Here is a 20,037-nt window from a genome sequence, read left to right as displayed (position 1 = left end):
TGGTAGATTTGGGTAGGAGATGGGTGAAAAATTGATAAAAATTTGGACAGGGTAAGTTCGGCATATATTAGCTTGTTTAAATAAGAAATTCAACAATTAAAATCCTAAGGATGCTAGTTATGTTATAGTTCTTATAACAATGTTCCATTATTATATATTGTCTATTAATTTCTTAGTTCCAAAGATATCATGCGTTTCTATTTATTTGTTATCATTTCTTTTCGTGCTAGTACTATTAGCCTACAACTCAATTACAGTTGTTGCACGATGTATCGATATCTCGTAATAATCGAATTTTGCTTGTAATATCAGAATTTTTGTGGCATCCCTATTTATAGTTACATTTTCCAAGCTGAAATGAAAATTGAGATAGAACCGTATTTCGAATAGTTAAAGAAATTAACAATGGTTTCTATGCAATTCGTGTTGCAACCACTTCCGGGAACTGATGAACAATTCATTGAAAGGTAATAACAGTATAAATATTTAAAATTGACCATACATACATATGTACCTATTATTGATCATTTGCACATGTTAAACACATGAATACATATCGGCTTAACTTAATAATACAAAAGTATATTAAAACTATGTGTATATTTCTTTATATCTATATGTACATATATGAATATTTCGCGGCTTGCAAGTATTTCGTATAATGTAATAAATGGGTATGTTGTATCTCTTATATTTGTATATAAACATGTACGTGCATACATAAGCATTTCAGTTTACATTGTAGGTAACGTCGATATGTACATATATTTATTTCCACATAGGAACGTACAAAATATTAAGACGGTCTTGTTCTAAATTGATACATTGTTGTACTTTCTAACGCATATGTATGCGCTCCCATGTGTATTTGCATATATCATTGCATTTCGGCACAAGCAGCATGCATAATAAAGTCTATGTATGTGCAGATAGATACTTATCAGTATGCAGGCGTAATTTACTTTATATTTTGTTAATTTTTTCGAGTGAGTTTCCATTATCAACTGCAATATTTAGCTATGCCAAAGTCAATGCCAGCTTACGAATTTCGTTGGGCTTACAATGTTGTTTTTTTTTTTTTTTTTTTTTATATTGAAATTTTGGTAGTTATATTAATTAACTATAAATTAAGTTTGAAGTTTGAAGTTTCTAAAATGTTCAAAGAAAATTATGCAATTCTACATTATTTATTTCGATAACACTTAAGTTCATCCTATTTTTGTTTGTTTATTTTTACAATTTTTTGAGTGTGGAAGTCAAATCAGAGTCCCGCAAGGAATATAGATTTGATATTATCTGACATACGAACATGTTAACATCTGTATTTTTAACTTTTAAGTATTTTATTGTTGCCAGTAAATATATATATATATATATATATATATATATATATATATATATATATATATAATATATAATAATATATATATATATAATAAAATATATAATATATAATAAAATATCAAAACAACATTTTTTTTTGGTTAAAAATATATCTAGACATGATTTAGATGGTTATTCAACAAATTTTTATGAATTTTCAATTCAGAATACGAGAAGTCTCTGATAAAGTAAACCGCTTCGGTTCTGGGACTCATAGAATATTTGAGCAATTGAAAATACCAGTAAAGGAGGTGGTAATTGGACCTAATCATATTGGAGTGCTTCTAGAAGATGGAAAAGCGTTCCGGGTCGCCTTCTCTATCAATTCTGAAAAGCTTGATTTGACTAAATCTGACAATAAGTGGTATGTTATATCACCCATGTAAATTTATGATAATGATTATGCTTGTTCAAAGTACTCCATCTGGCGGAGTGGCAGCAACAAATGCTCCAAAGGCACCATCATCTTCTCGGCCTATGGCTCGCTCTCGAGCTCGACTTCTGCGAGCAACAGGTAGGACCAGCTCAAGTGGACAAGGCTCTGGATCTAGAAGTACAGGTGTAATAATTGGAGGTAGCTCCTCTAATCGACCCCTAGTAACAGTGCCAGCCACCTATGTGCCTGAGGAACTTATATCTCAAGCAGAAGTGGTATTACAAGGCAAGAGTAGGAATCTGATTATAAGAGAACTTCAGGTATTTAAGAAACTTGAATCTATTTTAAAATTCCCCGTTTTTCTAAACATTTTAAATTGTAGCGCACAAATCTTGATGTGAACTTAGCTGTGAATAATTTGCTTTCCCGAGATGATGAAGAGGCAGAAGATACAGAAGAGAGTGGAGACAACTATGTTCCAGAAGACCTAATTTCACTATTGGACAATGGATTTTCCGGTGACAATAATAGCGTCATTATCGATCCATCAGACGGACTTTTCTCAGAGGAAATATTTAGTAATTATTCGAGCATTAGAAAGTAAGTTTTATCAATAATATATATGTTAGTATTTTTTTACCTGTAATAATGCAATCGGTAATCTTAAGGTCGACTTGACGACCTGTTAATACCAAAAGTCGTAAAACTCAAACAAATAAGAAACAAATATTAGCTTTAATAACTATAAAAATGCCATGAATAACTCTTTTTCTAGTCTACTTTTCGATCGGATTCGTAGCGAACGAAACAACGCAAGCTCAAGTAGTGCAGAGAATAATCAGTCTAATAGAACATCCGCATCTTCCACCGGTGTTATAGCAGGAAATGCCAGTCTTTCAGCTCAGATAACTTCTGCCAATGCTGATCGAGAAGCATTTAGTCGCTGGCGTGATCGTCAGTACTATGGCCCCCGCCGTTGGATTAGTAAAGACGAATACACGTGGGATAAAGATACTGGTTAGTAAAAAAAAATGCTAAAAATGCAATAAAAACGATGCAATAACAATACTTTTTTTAGATCCCAAAAAGAAAGAACCCTCTTCAATGCCCTCGCCAATATGGATATCAGAAGAGTTGCAACCATGGCCTGACAAAGTTTTCATTCGATTTAAGACTATTGGAGCGTTGTATTCCGAATTTATTGCACTCTCAGAAAATGGAGAGTTGCATCAATGGCGCTGGTCGGACTTGGAGCCCTACAAATCAGATGTAAGATTGAATATATTAAGACGACTGCTAATGTTTAAAATTCTATTACAAATTGATGTGAGAATTGTGGAAATCACGATGTAATATGCGTATATGCAAGCAAACTCGAATGACAAAGCGATAGTAATCATCTTTTTATACCCTGAACCCATTGAAAATGTCTAAAAAGGGTTAGAATGTATATGTGCAAAGGTATGTAACAGGCAGAAGGAAGTATCTCCAACCGCATAAAGTATATATAATCTTGATCAATAGTCGAGTCGATCTAGCCATGTCCGTTCGTCTGTCACAGTCACCAAACTTGACTTGTAGTTTCTTGAATATATATATTGATAAAATATATATATAGATATATATATATATCAAGTATCTTTCATTTTAAAGCTATCGCCACTACCCTATAACTATAAATCAAGTAAATAAACCAATTTGTATTGCCCACCAAATTAGCCACAAAATAAATGCAATTGAATTTTTAAGAATATAAAAATATTCCATAGTACAATAAGATCTACTAACACAGAAGTTATTAACGAAAACTTGTGGTTATATATATACTGGCAGCCCACGTGTCAGCGGCAGCTAGCGCGCTAGCTGTCCTAGTGCCTGCGCAGATCGAGTTTGTTTCCGATAATCGATAACTTACTCTGTTTCCAAGCAATCGATAAAAATCGATACCGACATCCAGTTTTGTGAGCAAATTGGGTAAATATGACATGCTTCTAGAATATTATATATATGTCAAGTATCTTTCATTTTATTCCTATCGCCACCTCCCCGCTACCAACCTAGAGCTATTAATCAAGTTAATAACCCAACTTGTATTGCCAACCAATTTAAGCCACAAATTAAATGCATCTGACTTTTTAAGAATACACAAATATTCTATGGTACAATAAGATATACTGAAGAAAATTTCATAAAGTTCGGTTAAGAAAAAAACAAAGTTATATGTAACTGCGCAATTGGATGGGGCAGCTAGCGAATACTTCAAGAATTTCTGTATACATGTACACACACACATTTAGGCGAGTATGCTTCGCATTCTAACAGCATGGTAATTGCGACTTTTTTCTGTTCTGCTTTTTGAATTCGTTTTTTTTTTTTTCAATAATACTTAATTATTGGTGTTGCTGTTGAGTAGAGCCGACAGCAAGTAATGCGGTCAGTTGCGAGTTCGAACCCTGCCGAGGGAACTTTTTTTTATACCTTGAACCCATTAAAAATGGGTAAAAAGTTGTGCAAAATGCAAATGCAACTGTATATTTTTTATTTTTTTTTGCTGGTGTGGCTGATGAGTAGAGTCGACAGCAAGTAATGCGGTCAGTTGCGATTTCGAACCCTGCCGAGGGAACTTTTTTTTATACCTTGAACCCATTAAAAATGGGTAAAAAGTTGTGCAAAATGCAAATGCAACTGTATATTTTTTATTTTTTTTTGCTGGTGTGGCTGTTGAGTAGAGTCGACAGCAAGTAATGCGGTCAGTTGCGATTTCGAACCCTGCCAAGAGAATTTTTATTTTTTGAAAATTTATTTGGTGTTGGAATAAGAAGGTTCAGGGTATTCCCTAGTCGGGAGCTCCCGACTAGAACCTCTTACTTGTTTTTATTACTGCTAAGGCTAATGAGCTCGTTTGGTGTTGGTAGAAGAGGGTTCAGTGTAGCCGCAGACTTATGCCGCTTGTCTATAATTTTATGCAAAAATATAATAACCGGGCCGGAAAATAACAAGATAATTTTAAATGCTCGGTCAAATCTTGATTTTAGGCTTATATACGAAAAATGTATTTATTTTTCATTTCATTTTTCCCTTTTTCTATAGACGGACAATGTTTATCATCCAAAAACCTTGACACTAAACATTGCTGAAAAAGTGGAGCTTATTTCAGCAAATTTTATAAGATGTTCTATAGTAACTGAGTCAAATCGCGTAGCCACTTGGATGGACGAACAACTTGGATATCTCGGAGCTAAATTAGAGCACGCAGCCTCAGCTTTTAATGAGTTCAACATGGATCCTATTACAACAATACATGTTTGCTCGTTATACACAGCCGTTAGAACCGACAATAATAATATTTATTGGTGGGGAGTTCTTCCATTCGATCAACGCCGCTACTTATGGGATAAGTTTCGAACAAAAACCAAAAAACCATTTAAAATGGTTGTGGCTGATATTAACGTGGGATCACAAGTTGTTATGAAAAAGTGTCCTATTTACCAAACAGGATCAATTGGTTTTACCTGTACCAATGGTGTACCCAAAGTTGGACAGTTATTAAACTCTGTGTGGGATTTCGCAGACGTTTGCCGGATGAAAATCTTAAATGTCGGTTTAACTTTAGGATCCGATAAATGTCAGACTACGGGAACGATTGCTAATGATAAGGATATTTCTAAGACAGCACCTATACAAACTACAAGCTCTAACAAGAGTGGACAAATAAGTTCGACAAGTAAAGAGTCAACTGATCGTATTGACATGCCTCCACCGCCTTCGCCGGCATCTAGCACTTGTAGTGATACCGGAAGTGTGACTTCACACAAGCGCACTAAAAGAATGACTACTAAAGAAGATGGTAACAGTTGCCAAGAGGGCAGAAAAGATGAGGAACTATGGCAACTTAAAGACGTTGTGTTCGTAGAGGACAAAGTGGGCCCGGTTGGAAAAGTTCTTAAGGTTGATGGCGACTATGTGGCAGTCCGATTTCCACCATTAAGCTGCGTCGGTGGTGCTACCGGTTTAGCCAGTAAAGATGATGGAAAAGAGGATGACTGGCAGCAGTGCCGTCTATTGCGACGCGAAGATGTCCAAGTCTATCGAACAGCAGTTTCGTCGCGAGGACCAGATTGGTTACAAAAACAACCGAAGAAAATAAATATTGGTGCCGATCCAGCGAGCGCTCAGCTTCTTACAATAGCGGTAGATACCCGTGGTATTCATGTGATTAAAAAAGTGTTCGGGAAAATACATTATAGCCTTTATAACTTATACAACAGCAAGCAAGAACAAAACTGCCAATTTCCCACAGACTGTACATCATTTATAGGCGCGTCTACTAATAACATTACAATGGCCTGCAATAATGACTGCAACGGTAACAGCAGTACGATTGTGCTTAGAGATGGCAATGGAGCACTTTATCCACTGGCTAAGGACTGTATCGGCTCAATAAAAGACCCTCAGTGGTTCGATTTGCCGCCAGTTAAATCGGTTACTATGGCCACAATATCGCTTCCGCCGTCAGTATCTTGCATTAATCTTAAGTCAAAAGTGTGCATGACCGCACTGCTTTTTGAAACTCAAAAACTTATGCCACATATACTGAGATGTGATGTTAAAAACTGCATTGCTGTCTTGATGCGACTGGAAAAAGAAGATCGCAAAGATACGATTTCTGTTGTTGAAGAACGTTGTGATGGTAACCGGAACATATTTCATGCCTGTGTTGTAATGTGTGCTCCAACATCTAACAAGGACACACAACATTTATCAGACCTTACCAGCAGTAGTTCAGATAAAAAAACTGCCACTTCTGGAGTTACAATGCCGCGTGCAGGACCTTCCTTAACATACGGAAGCGCATTTGGAAATGGGAACAATTTAAGCGAGAATTCTAGCTTCGCTACGGTCCCTGGTAGCATCAGTACATCTTCAAATTCTGCATCATTAAACAGGGAAACCCGAATAAGTCTTCGTGACATGATGCATCGACTCATCAATACAGAACAGGCAGAGCAGAATAGTCAATCAGTGACAAGTGCAGGGGAGGATCATGCCTATATTCCATTACCCTGGTCCCTTGAATCTGGAACGGCTAGCAACCTTAGCACAACCGGAGCTCAAAATGTAGCGGATATAGTTGAAGAGGATGTTTTGAAAATATTGCCTTCGTCGTCCCAAAACATTAGTGTATCAAACAGCAAAATGGGAACACCAAATTATACATTGGACCTAATACAACGACGTGAACACGCCATTCTGATCCTTCAACATATGTGTGCCAGTGTTGCTATGCGACCTTACCTTTACCAGATGCTAAGCGCCAAGGATGGTCAAGGTCAAACCGCATTCATGCTAGCTGTTTCATGTCGCGCTTACGAAGCTGGTATAATAATATTAAATACAATTCTTAGTGTTTCTGATCATGACACACATCTTAAGGAAGCAATGATTTTCCCCAGTGGGTCGCCGGCTGATCAATCCCCTCTTCATGTTATTTGCTATAACGATACGTGCTCCTTCACTTGGACAGGTGCAGATCATATAAACCAAAACATATTTGAGTGTAAGACTTGCGGCTTAACTGGTTCCCTATGTTGCTGCACAGAATGCGCACGAGTCTGTCACAAGGGCCACGACTGCAAACTTAAACGCACGGCACCGACAGCTTACTGTGACTGCTGGGAGAAGTGCAAATGTAAAGCACTAATTGCAGGAAATCTAACTAAGCGGTTTGCATTGCTATGCAAACTTGTATCTTGCACTGATTTGGTCACAAAATTCAACTCAAAGGGTGAATCTATATTGCTATTTCTCATTCAGACGGTGGGTCGGCAGATAGTCGAGCAAAGGCAATACCGCTTCAATGTAAGAGTGCGTAATGTAGGTAACACAGGAAATGCAAGTGGAAGCAACACAGTCATAACGAATAGGAAATCTTCATCTCTAGACATCGATAGTGACATGCCTGACCATGATCTCGAGCCACCTAAATTTGCCAGAAAAGCTCTAGAACGTCTTTTGATTGACTGGCAAGCGGTTCGTTCAATGATTATGAGCGGCGCAGAAAGAAACGAAGCTAATATAAATATACACGGAAATGTTGGCGAGGGAGGTAACTCTGAAAGCTTCAATGTTTTTATGCAATCTCAGCATGGTTCTACTCTACTGGACAAGTTTACTCACAGCTTGATAGTAAAATGCACAAGCGATCATTTAGATACCTTGTTGCTGACTCTGGTGCGGGAGTTGCAAAATGTAGCTGTTGTTGAACGATGTAAAGAAGCAGAGGCAGTTGCACGACGTTTTGTACGGTCTGTGGCGCGTGTGTTTGTAATTTTTAATTTGGAGAAACAACCAAATCCAGAGAAACGAAAGAGTCACACTTCATGCAACAAATATGTTCAAAGTTGTGTTAAGGTATTTCAGACGCTGCACAAAATCTCAATTGAGGAGTTGTGCGAGGTATCTGAAGCCTTGATAGCACCAGTAAGACTCGGTGTCGTGCGACCTACGGCTCCGTTTACAATGTCTTCATCAAATTTAGATGTAAGTTAATTATATATTTTTTCCATGCCTATTAACCAACCTGTCATGATATATATTTTTTAGAATTCGGATGATTTGTTTAGTGTTGACCCACTGGCACCTTCTAATGTTGAGTCAACTGCTGAGCAGATCGTAGTGCATAACGTTATCAATGTGCAAAATGCGAACTTTAATGTTCAACAAAATTATGATGTAGTTGCTATGGACAGTGAGTACCTAAATACTTTCAATGTGAATAATAACAAGATTCAAAGAATTCAAATTTAGCGCTTAGAGATGCTTCTGAATCAGAGGAAATTCCAAACCGTGAATCTAATTTAAGTAGCCATGATGATGATTTGATAGAGAACCATCGGAATGAAGAAGGAATGCAGGATGATGAAAGTGATAACGATTTCACATTTAATGACGCCGAAACGGAATCTGATTCGGATGACAATCAAAGCAATCAAGATGCCCAAAGGAGCGCTCAAACAGGTGCAACTGTTGGTTCTGAAACAGGTATTAATTCTTTGTTTATATTGTACACTATGCTCAGAAAAGAGTACATCGCAAAGCATTGATGAAGTCTTAAAGGCGTTTAAATCGTTTAAAGATCTGATAGATCAAAAAGAAATTAGGTCCTATTAGGCTTGTATAGCATTTTTAGAAGCCTACCTCTTCTATCATGAGCAGTCTTTGCTACCCGACAAAGCGAGTCGGCCAAGGCGATCTTGTATATATTGTTTCCTGTTATGTATGCGTGGCCACAAGATCGAATTGTTTGACCAGTTTGTCATTATCACGGATGTGGGTATGTCCATATGGCCATAGGACCATCTCCTAAAGATATTTGTGGCAGTTGTAAAAAGACGTCATATAGGCTGATTTCGTTTGAACCACTTGGTTGCTTGGCTTTCAGAATATAAAAAACCTTAAAATCAGTACCTGTAATCCTGTACTTCATGGCTTAGATGTCTGTACGTCAGACTGGTAAGAGAGAAGTCGCTGATGCAACTCTAGCAGCAATGATCAATTTTTATAGTTTTTCTTTTTTCGCATGAAGCCCGATGCAACGTGCTTCAATCCCTCCTTTCGCCAAACCGACTGAGGCGCACAATCGAATAACGTACGTCAAGTGTTGCGAAGAACAAAAACGAATACAAACTAAGACTATCAGCTAGGATCTATTACCTCAATAGTTCAGAATAGATGTCTTAATACGATGAAGAGCAGATTCCGTACAGAACACCTTATAATGCTATCGTAATCATCACAGAGAGCCCGGAACGTTTCATGCAAGGCATATTAAGTTGGATAAACGTCCATATTTACGTGTTAGTCTTAATTGGGAAGATCAATCCAGCCGAGTTGATTTCGACCGTGTTAATTTTTTGAATAAATATTACACCATGCATAATTCTACGATTGATTAAAGAGAGGAAATTTATCATCAGGATACTGGAATGCAATTTCAATACAAGAATCCTAATTTAATGAACGGTAGGCAAATAAAAACTAATTTACTATACAGATTCAATTTTTTCATTGCTAATTAAATATTGTGAAGACCAGTCGCATCATACAAACTCAAGAGGGTAGGAAAAGAGATTTGAGGGTCATTGTAGTACATAAATCGTTATACTTCTTGGACCACCGCTTGATAAGCTCTAAAACAATTCTAGCCTTATTAAAAACGGTTGAATTTTTTTTTTAAGGATGACAAACAGAAAATTAACTTCATTAATGGTACTGTTAACACATCAATATAAAAATCCTGATTTTTGAGCAATTTTGGTAAATAATAAGAGCTAGAGTCACCAAATTGATATGTTCCTTCTATATATATAAAGTATCTTTCATTTTATAGCTATCACTACCTTCCCGCTACTAACTTATTATAAATCAAGTTAATAAACCAATTTATGCTGCCCACCAATATAAGCCACAATTTTAATGCAGTTGACTTTTTGAGAATACACAAATATTCTATGGTACAAAAAGATATACTATAGGAAATTTCATTAAGATCGGTGAAGAAAAAAAAAAAGTTATATGTAACTGCTCAATATGATGGGGCAGCTAGCGAATACTTCAAGAATTTCTGTATACATGTACAAACACAAATTCATGCGCGTCTGCTTCGAATTCTTTCAACCACATTGCAATTGCGATTGTTTTCTGTACTGCTATTTTAATTCGTTTTTTTTTTTTTTTTGGATAAAACACAATTTTAGCGAGTTTGAACCCTTTTGTTTAATTTATCTTTATTACTTCAAACGAGCGCGTTGCACGAACTGCATTTGGTGATGGAATAAGAGGGTTCTGGGTATCCCCCAGTTGGGAGCTCCTGACTCCGGAAACCTCTTTTTTCTTTTGTTTGTTTTAATAAAAATAAAAAGGTCTTTAGGACTTCTATCCAACAATGCAATCAATAAGTCTATCTTGGGTTACGCACCGGATTAGCCTGCGGTAAAGACAACTATGACTTTTGACAACATTGATAAGGAATTAAATTCCACATATTGCCAAATTATCTTTCCTAACAAATTGAAAAGCGAAAGGAAACATTGAAGAATCTGAAATGTCCGGTTTCCACCAAGTCTCATTTAAAGAGATAATATCGAAACTAAAAGCAACGGTCCCAAGACAACTTTAACAAAGATGTTTGTTTTTGACGCTACAACCAATTTTAGGCGCCACTAGAATAGAGTTGTGATAAAATCCGATTTCGATATTTATACCCCGAACCCAAGTATATATATTCTTGATCAGCTTCAATAGCCGAGTCGATCTAGCCATGTCCGTCTGCTTGTACGTACGTCCTCCTAGTGCCTGCACAGTACGAGATTATTACCGTTCTGCCGTTATTTATAAACTACACTCTGGTTCACAACTATAAACGCAACCACTTTTTTCCTACTACTATTAAGACGAGTGAAAAAGTATAATTGAGGAATGAAAGAGAATGTAAAATAAAAGATAAAAAATGCAAAACAGCATTAGTAATTTCGTGCCCATTTTTTTTCTATTTTGGCAAGTTTTGTTAAAGTGAAAGCGACCAAGCATCACGTATGCTCGCTTCAAAAAATACTGTTATTCTGTTATTGAAGCTTAACTTCGGTTTTCGAAGATGCTCGGGATATCTATATATACGACGCTCAGCCCACTACGCGACCCAGTCGAATTTTTAGGGCTTGCCAAAAAATACATACATACTGTATTGTACTTGTATACTTATTAACATTGTAGTTAACAATATGTTAACTTCAATTCATTTCCCATTTTTATACTCTGAACCCATTAGAAATGGGTATAAGGGTATATTGTATTTGTGCAAAATCCAAATGTATGTAACAGGCAGAAGGAAGCATCTCCGACCCCATAAAGTATATATATTCTTGATCAGCATCAATAGCCGAGTCGATCTAGCCATGTCCGTCTGTCTGTCCGTCCGTCCGTATGTATGAACGCAAGGATCTCAGAACCTATAAGAGCAAGATGTAGATGCTCCTAGTTCCCGCGCGGATCGAGTTTGTTTCCGATAATCGATAACTTACTCCGTTTCTAAGCAATCGATAAAAATATCAACAACGATATCAACATCCTGTTTTTATTAGCAAATTAATAAGAACTAGAGCCACCTGCTGGTGGGGCTGTTGAGTAGAGTCGACAGCAAGTAGTGCGGTCAGTTGCGAGTTCGAGCCCTGCCAAGGGAACTTTAATTTATTTGGTGTTGGAATAAGAGGGTTCAGGGTATCCCCTAGTCGGGAGCTCCCGACTAGAATCTCTTGTTTATTTTATTTTATTTTTTGTGTACCGTGAACCCATTGGAAAGGTACAAACAGGGTAAAATATAGATGGAAGCATCTTAGACCCCATTAGTATTTATATTCTTGGTCAGTATAAATAGCCGAGTCGATTTTCACATGTTCGTCCGTCTTTCCGTATGCATGAAGGCGACTATTTCAGAATCTATAAGATTCAGACTTAAAATTTTGAAAGTAGTACCTCCTAGTGCAGTCGCAGTATGAGTTGTCGCAAATTTGTTAGGTTTTATAAGGTAGTCACTAAATAAGTAGCTTCTAGAATTTGATAGCTAATATTTAATAGCTATTGCCACATCCAATCAAATAAATAAATAAATAAAACAATTGGGGCTATTCGCCAACTTAAGTTAAAATTTTCGTGCTGTTGTCTCTTTCAGAATATCTTACTACGATAGCACAATAAGATCTACTGCCGATTTCGTCTAGATCGGTTAAGAAAAACATAAGTTATTAAAGAAAATGTGTTATATTGGCAAGCGACTCAGTTGCATGCGCAAAGCAGTATAATTTGTCATGAAATGACATAGAAAAAGACTAGTCTCTCAGTTTTAAAGGTATCGTCCGGCCGGATCGGACTACTATATAGTATAACTGTCCTGGGAACAATCGATCAAAAAGTAGGTCCTGTATGGAAAACATGTATTTATTAGCATCACTCTCTACCCTTCATATATGCATAATTCTATCAACATCAGAGCACTATATCATAATAGCTGTCATAGAAACGATCGGTCGAGTAATAGGTTCTTTAAAAATAACACTCTTGTTTCTAAAAGTATGAGTTTCATTATTCTCACTACGAGCTTCACATATCTGCAAAGGAGAAATGTCTACAAGAGTATTAAATCAACGGCGTGTCGAAGAAATCCTTACTTACCCGTTTTATTTATATTCGGAATTGCAATTTTGATTGCTTTTGAATATTATAGATATTTCAAGTATCTTTCATTTCATACCTATCGCCACCTCCCCGCTACCACCCCAGAGCTATAAATCAAGTTAATAACCCAACTTTTATTGCCAACCAATTTAAACCACAATTTAAATGCAATTGATTTTTTCAGAATACTCAAATATTATATGGTACAATAAGATATACTGTAGAAAATTTCATAAAGATCGGTTAAGAAAAACCAAAGTTATATGCAACTGCGCAATTGAATGGGGCAGCAGCTTTAAGAATTTCTGTATACATGTACACACACACATTCATGCGCGTCTGCTTCGCATTCTTCCGCAAGTAGAATACTTTTGATTAGAGCACTCTTACTTATTATGACTCTTAATATCAACAATTTAAATGATTCTAGAAGTGTGAAGTCTAAATATTTCAGTACCCACCGGCTATGTTCGCTCAATTGCCTCTATAGAACAGTGTCCTTATATATAGGAAAGTTATTTAAAAAAAAAAAATTAACATTGGTAAAATAATTTATTTGTAGACATAGGAGTTCTTTTTCTGGAAGACGAATCTGGCGATTCCTCTGCTCAAGAGGAAGATGGTTCTGAAGATGGCGAATCGGACGATCAATCGGATGAATTTAGTTTCAACGATCAGCAGCTTGAGCGCCGTAACATTAATCCTAACTCACGCAACGATCTCACCCCGCAAACAATGCAATGGGCAATCAGAAGTCGCGACAATGCCCGATCTTCGGTTCGCGTTCCTACTGGTTCCAATTTAGTTTTTATTGACCCTATGGCGTTGCGCCGATCTACTGTGCCAGCCAGCACTGCGGCCAATACGCCATCTGCCGAGTCACATACAATGGCGACTACCGCAAGCAATTTAGGTCGAGCTTTTGGTATAACAATTCGACAAATATCTGAACTTTTAGCAATTATGTCATACAATGTGATGAATGATATTGAAACATCTTTAAAAATTCACATTGAGGAAGCTGTTGCAGTTCAAGTAAGTATCACATTTGATAAATATACTCATGTACATTTAAATCATTTATATTGTGTAAAAGGCATTCGTTGAAAAAAGATTGAAACCAACTTGGGACTGGATGTTTACCGTGATGGACGGAACAGAGGCGCAGCTGAAATTCGGTGCATATTTGACGAACTATACAGATCCAAATCATCCTTTGCATCCCCTCAATCTTAGCGCACAAGCGGCAACAAGCCAAGCTTCTACTTCGACTTCTGCAACTGTGGGCGTGAATGTGATTGGTAAAACCGAATGAAAAATGGGAAAGAAACATTATATTAAACTTTTTTTAAAAATTAGGTTCAAATTCTCGACGAGATTTCTTTACATATTGTCTTTCATTAATGCGCGCTCACACATCGGAGCATAGAGATGCACTGCCGGTATTAGACATAACAGCGTTACGGCATATTTCGTACGTGCTTGATGCATTCATATACTATATGCGTAATGATACCAGCTTTTACGATAAAAACGATTCTATTTCTGGACGAGTAAATACTTTATCGAACTTTGTCGAAACCGATGATACTGACGATGAATTATGCAACATTGGAGATTCTAGCACCGAAAGACAGTGTCCTACCAACTCGTCGTCCAATATAAATATTCGCAAATCCGCATTCTTCACCAGATCCGACTCAACTCTTAGTTTGGGCTGCTCTGCACCAGAAGGGTTCGATCTTCCACTTGATATGGCTATGCCACTAGCTGACAAACCACACTTACTGCAACCAAATTCAAAGCGACAGGAGCTTTTTGCTAATCTTCCACTGCATACACTTACTACTGTGAAACACAGCACAGTCAAAAGTAATATTTGCCATCAGGGATCTATTGACGAACCTCCTACAAGGTTAGGATTCTCGAATTTTATGAAATCCGATGCTCCTGCAAATGCGTTTGATGTGACTCACCATACTACAGAACACGAAAATAATGTAGAAACGGTCGAAATAAATGATGACAACAGAACATATAAAGACGACGACACTGCAGATTCAAATATGTACGTTCAACTAAAAAAAAAACAGGGCTTGGATGACTTGAAGCCTCAGAAAGGAACAGAAGGTAAGTTTTTTTTCATACCAATTTATGCACTGCGTTTGCAATTTCATCAAGATTTTCTATAAGCTAAGAGATTAGTTTGCATTGAAGCAAATAAACGAACATATTTTTTAGTTTATCTGGCAGCTATTTGCAAATAAAACCAGCTATTGGCATATTAAATACCCTGTTAGGCTTAGAAATTTTCGTTTACCAGAATGTTACTTTTTACCTATCATTACGTAAAGCCAAAAGCTTCCGTATACCAGAATGTACTTTCGTACCTATCATTCTCAAGTTGATATAATTGGTCCCATCCAAAGTTTCATTACGGTAGTTTAAAAGTCACCAAATTTGACATGTAGGAGTTTAGCATACACAGATACAATATCCGCTGTTTTATAGCTAATGACCCAACCCGAAAATCGATTGGAACTACCCACCAATTTAAGCTACAATTTTAATGGTGTTGTCTTTTAAAAACAAAAGAATATATCTCTAGCATATTAAGATCTACTTCCTAAACATAAATTAAGAAGAACAGAGGTTATTAAAAAACACGTGGCACAAACTGGCAAGAATTTCTGTAGACATGTAAACAGCATGTGTGCTTACATACCGCGCTTTTAATATATTATGATTTTTAATATGTTCCGTATATACTTCACCAAGCTGTTTGTTTACTTAACCAAGAAAATTTAATCTTCGAATTTAGCTGTTTTTGCTTCTGCTCACAATATAAATTTTCAATTTCTGTAATTTTAAATTAAATTTTTATTTGATTGGATAATCAATGCGTTAAAGATCACATGGATACGGAGGATGTACAAATGATTGATGTTAAGGCAGGAGCAAATACAGCGACAGATCTTTTAATAACAACTCGACCAGAAGTTATTATTGCACCAAGCCAAAATCGCATTGGTATTACAGATGATGTTGCGCCAATACAGAGCTCCTTATCAGTATCAGCAGTTCGAAGCGTTATTGTACGAGCTGGAACATCTACTGTTAAACTAGAATCGGATGACAGTAGTTTGCCCGAATGCAAAAATTCATCGGCTACTTCAATGCAACTAAAATGTGATAATTGTCGAGAAAAGGCACCATCCCAGGCAGCAGTGTTTCCTATTCGTGGCTCTTTATTTTACAAGAGCAGTACTTCAGAGCTGCCATCGTGGAACTTTCTGTTAAGTCGTTGGAAACTGGCTCTTGATCTGTTCGGACGTGTTTTTATGGATGATGTAGGTATGGAACACGGATCTGTATTGCCAGAATTGAGAGGCTTTCCTGTTAAGGAAATGCGCTTTAGACGACATATGGAAAAACTCCGAAATGGACAACAGCGAGACTTGGTTCTTTGTAAACTCGAACGAAATAGAGAAAGTTTAATTATCCAAACTTTTAAAGAATTGAATGCTCAGTTCGGAACCCAAAATCGACGAGCTCAGCCACCCATTACATTTAACAGAGTTAAGGTGACATTTAAAGATGAACCAGGTGAAGGATCAGGAGTGGCGCGAAGCTTTTATACTTCCATTTCGGAAGCGCTGTTAGCAAGTGCAAAAATGCCAAATCTCGATTCTGTGCAAGTGGGAGGTATTCATAGTAAGTACGGGGTACCATTCTCTAGCATACTGCGCAGCAGAACCGTTTCCGCCTCAAGTCGTGATCCGCCCACACTGCAGAGGCGAGGAACTGGTAGTAAAATATTATGGCGCACAGCTCGGGAACGTAAGGCATTAAATGCCGATGCCAGACCGTACAACCCATCCAGCAATGGAGGTAAATTAAAACCTTGCTCCATTAATATATGAGTTTAGCACCATATTTATTTGAATTTAATGTTAATATAGATAACACAGCGACGGAGAGCTCGAATGACCATTTATCTGTTCACCTCCAACAACTTGGCGAGCGTCTCTATCCCAAGGTTAGTAAAATATTTTATAATTTAAAAACAGAAATTATAAATTGATATGTTTAGATCCACTCAATAAACTCATCGCACGCAGCGAAAATAACAGGCATGCTTCTGGAAATACCAACACCTCAACTTTTATCTGTCCTGTCTTCAGATGAGACACTCAGGCAAAAAGTTAACGAAGCCGTTGACATAATTAATTTTAAACAAAAATCCGAAATAAACATGCAAAGCCAACAGAAAAAATCAGCATCTGCGGCACTTGTTGAACCGATGGAAGACGATAATGAGCCATTATTTTACTCTCCGGGTAAACGTGGCTTTTATACCCCACGACAAGGGCTTGCGTCTTTTGAACGAATTAATGCATTTAGAAATATTGGCAGGTTAGAACAAGACGATCATTGAGTGATACATGGATTCGAAATATCTTTTATTTCTGTTTTTCTCTAGGCTTATAGGGCTGTGTCTATTGCAAAATGAATTGCTCCCGCTGTTCCTTCAAAGACATGTGTTAAAGTACATGCTTGGTCGAAAAATCAAATTTCATGACCTTGCCTTTTTCGATCCAGCGTTGTATGAATCATTTAGACAAATTATACAAAATGCCCAAACTAAAGAAGGAGAAGAAACCATTAACCGAATGGAGCTTAGTTTTGTGTAAGTGTACTGAAACCTGTCCATAATATTATATTTATTTATGATCATGCTCTTCAGAATTGATTTGATGAAAGAAGAAGGTTGTGGCAACCGTGAATTGATCCCTGGCGGACGCGATGTGCCAGTAACGTCAAATAACATATTCGAATATATAAGGCGTTATACGGAATATAGGCTAATTAAATCACAAGAGAAGGCACTCGAGGTTAAGTTTACAAATTTTACAAAAGTCTGCAAATCGTTAATATATATATTTACAGGCTTTAAAAGACGGTATTTTTGATGTCTTACCAGACAATTGCATGAACAGCTTGACCGCAGAAGATTTACGTTTACTCTTGAATGGTGTGGGCGATATCAACGTTTCAACACTGATTTCCTATACAACTTTTAATGACGAATCAAGTGAAGGTCCTGACAAACTTTTAAAATTTAAAAGATGGTTTTGGAGTATTGTAGAAAAAATGAATACGTTAGAACGACAAGATTTGGTAAGTATTATTTAATTAACCTAAAATACTTTTGCTAAGTTTTTTTCCATTACAGGTATATTTTTGGACAGGATCTCCAGCTTTGCCAGCTTCAGAAGAAGGATTTCAGCCTCTACCATCTGTTACCATACGACCTGCAGATGACTCACATCTTCCTACTGCAAACACTTGTATATCTCGACTGTATATCCCGCTTTATTCCAGCAAATCAATTTTACGTAGTAAAATGCTGATGGCCATTAAATCCAAAAACTTTGGGTTCGTGTGAGCAAATAATTACCAATCTGGTTTATGTTGATAGTGACGTATATTTGCTTATTACGAATTTCTTGGTATTTGAGAAATTTCTAGATATTCCACAATTGTAACGAACCATATATGTATGTATAACCATTCCTTTAATTTGGAGCTACCTTTATAAATGTTGCAATAGTTCTGTTTTAAGATAACGCCTTTGAAGAGGAAATCATAAGGTTATTCCTTCCTTGATATAGTTCGACTGGATACAAAACACTAAGGAATTGTTAAAATGAACAAAGATTAAGATGTAGGAGTTAGGTCAAGTTTGCTTTTATTATTACATTTATTTGAATGTAGGAAATGTAATAAACTACAATATATAAATATGTATATTAACCAGGGAATAAAAATATCATGGTAACCACCTATATAAACTCGAATGATTTATGAGTTTCTTTATTTAAGAGCGCATAAGAATATGTTAAAACTTCTCTCAGACGGGGATGATCTCAGAGATTATAAAATGCGCTATCCTCGAATTAAATAATCTGGCGACCATAGAATATGACAAGAATGTTAATACATTGGCGGACATTTCTCAACCTTGCCCGTGACCGTGCCAAATTTCCCGCCGTAGGAAACTACCTTAAGACCCACGTTTGAAAATATATTTCACATAGAATATGCCTGCAAGCTTAAAGTCAATCAAATGAAGAATCAGAGCTTTGAGAATAAGTTTGAACTTCCCTTGAAGAAAAAGAGGATCGGACGAAACTAAAATTTACTAGAAATCCATTTGTTCAACATTAACCCAAGTGGAGGATTTTGGGAAACGTTTGAAACTTATTTTTTATAAATTATTATATTGGAAATGGAAATTATTATTGGAAATGAGTTTGAACTCGAAGCTTCGGCCATTTTATCGTTAAGCTGCATTTTCCACTAGGAAGGGGTGAATTTCGCAAAACACTTAAAAAAAAACTCTTCCACAAAATTACAAACAAGTTCCTAAACGGTGAGATATGAAATTTCTAACGGCTTAATGAACAGCTGCTGCCCAACTGAAAACCACAAATAATAAGCATCTCCCATACATTTGAATACGACGCAACATTTCTTACCTGGCGTTTCACTCTTTAAACAACACGGCAACCTGCCTTCAGAAAAGCAGGTCGATGGTCCTCTGCGTTGTTTCATTTTCGAAGTACATTGAGCGATTACGTTTCGTACTTACGATCAACTAAGCTTACTTTTGCTTTATCCATGATATGCATGCTCTATATGAATGACATTACTTTACGTTCTATTCATAAATTGTAAAGGCAATTTTAGAAATAATAAATTATTTTCGTACCTGGTGCAATAACCATCTTCATAAACGAGCTCACGTAAATTGACGTCTTTTATTTTTGCAGTGTATGGTGGAAAGAAGTTCTTTTCTCAGCCAATAACATGCTTGCAGGGACTATCGCTTTCAAAGAAATTAATTTTGTTAGTTTTCTGGCGCTCACCATGAACTTTCCCAAATTTGTATTTACATATGTATGTACGTATATTTTGCTCTGAGATTTGCTGGGTATACTAAGTATGCCCATTGCGGGCTTAATCGACTCTTCTGGGCTACTTAG

The 20,037-nt window shown here is 36.7% G+C and overlaps 1 protein-coding gene across 2 annotated transcripts; it reads left to right on the top strand.

Annotated features, from left to right (window-relative positions):
• Positions 1-338: 338 nt before the first annotated feature.
• On the top strand, positions 339-19,741 carry LOC115760420 (E3 ubiquitin-protein ligase hyd). 2 transcript variants are annotated; one of them, XR_004017645.1, is made up of 20 exons: positions 339-467; positions 1,550-1,747; positions 1,800-2,079; positions 2,142-2,359; positions 2,535-2,776; positions 2,838-3,028; positions 4,850-8,299; positions 8,363-8,507; positions 8,567-8,800; positions 13,551-14,023; positions 14,085-14,289; positions 14,348-15,118; positions 15,899-16,879; positions 16,951-17,027; positions 17,082-17,404; positions 17,472-17,678; positions 17,736-17,883; positions 17,939-18,169; positions 18,225-18,549; positions 18,603-19,741. XR_004017645.1 is itself a non-coding variant. In XM_030701726.1 (19 exons), exons 1-19 carry the CDS (start codon positions 406-408, stop codon positions 18,435-18,437), a joined length of 8,649 nt encoding a protein of 2,882 aa, XP_030557586.1. In that variant the 5' UTR covers positions 339-405; the 3' UTR covers positions 18,438-19,741. The 2 variants fall into 2 exon arrangements, 1 of the variants encoding a protein (XP_030557586.1); XM_030701726.1 differs by having other exon boundaries at positions 18,225-19,741.
• The last annotated feature ends 296 nt before the right edge of the window (positions 19,742-20,037 follow it).

Source organism: Drosophila novamexicana, unplaced genomic scaffold (genome assembly GCF_003285875.2).
Source record: "Drosophila novamexicana strain 15010-1031.04,08,12 unplaced genomic scaffold, DnovRS2.1 tig00000434-arrow-pilon, whole genome shotgun sequence".
Classification (NCBI taxonomy): Eukaryota; Metazoa; Arthropoda; class Insecta; order Diptera; family Drosophilidae; genus Drosophila; species Drosophila novamexicana.
This window is presented reverse-complemented; position numbering and strand designations above follow the sequence as displayed.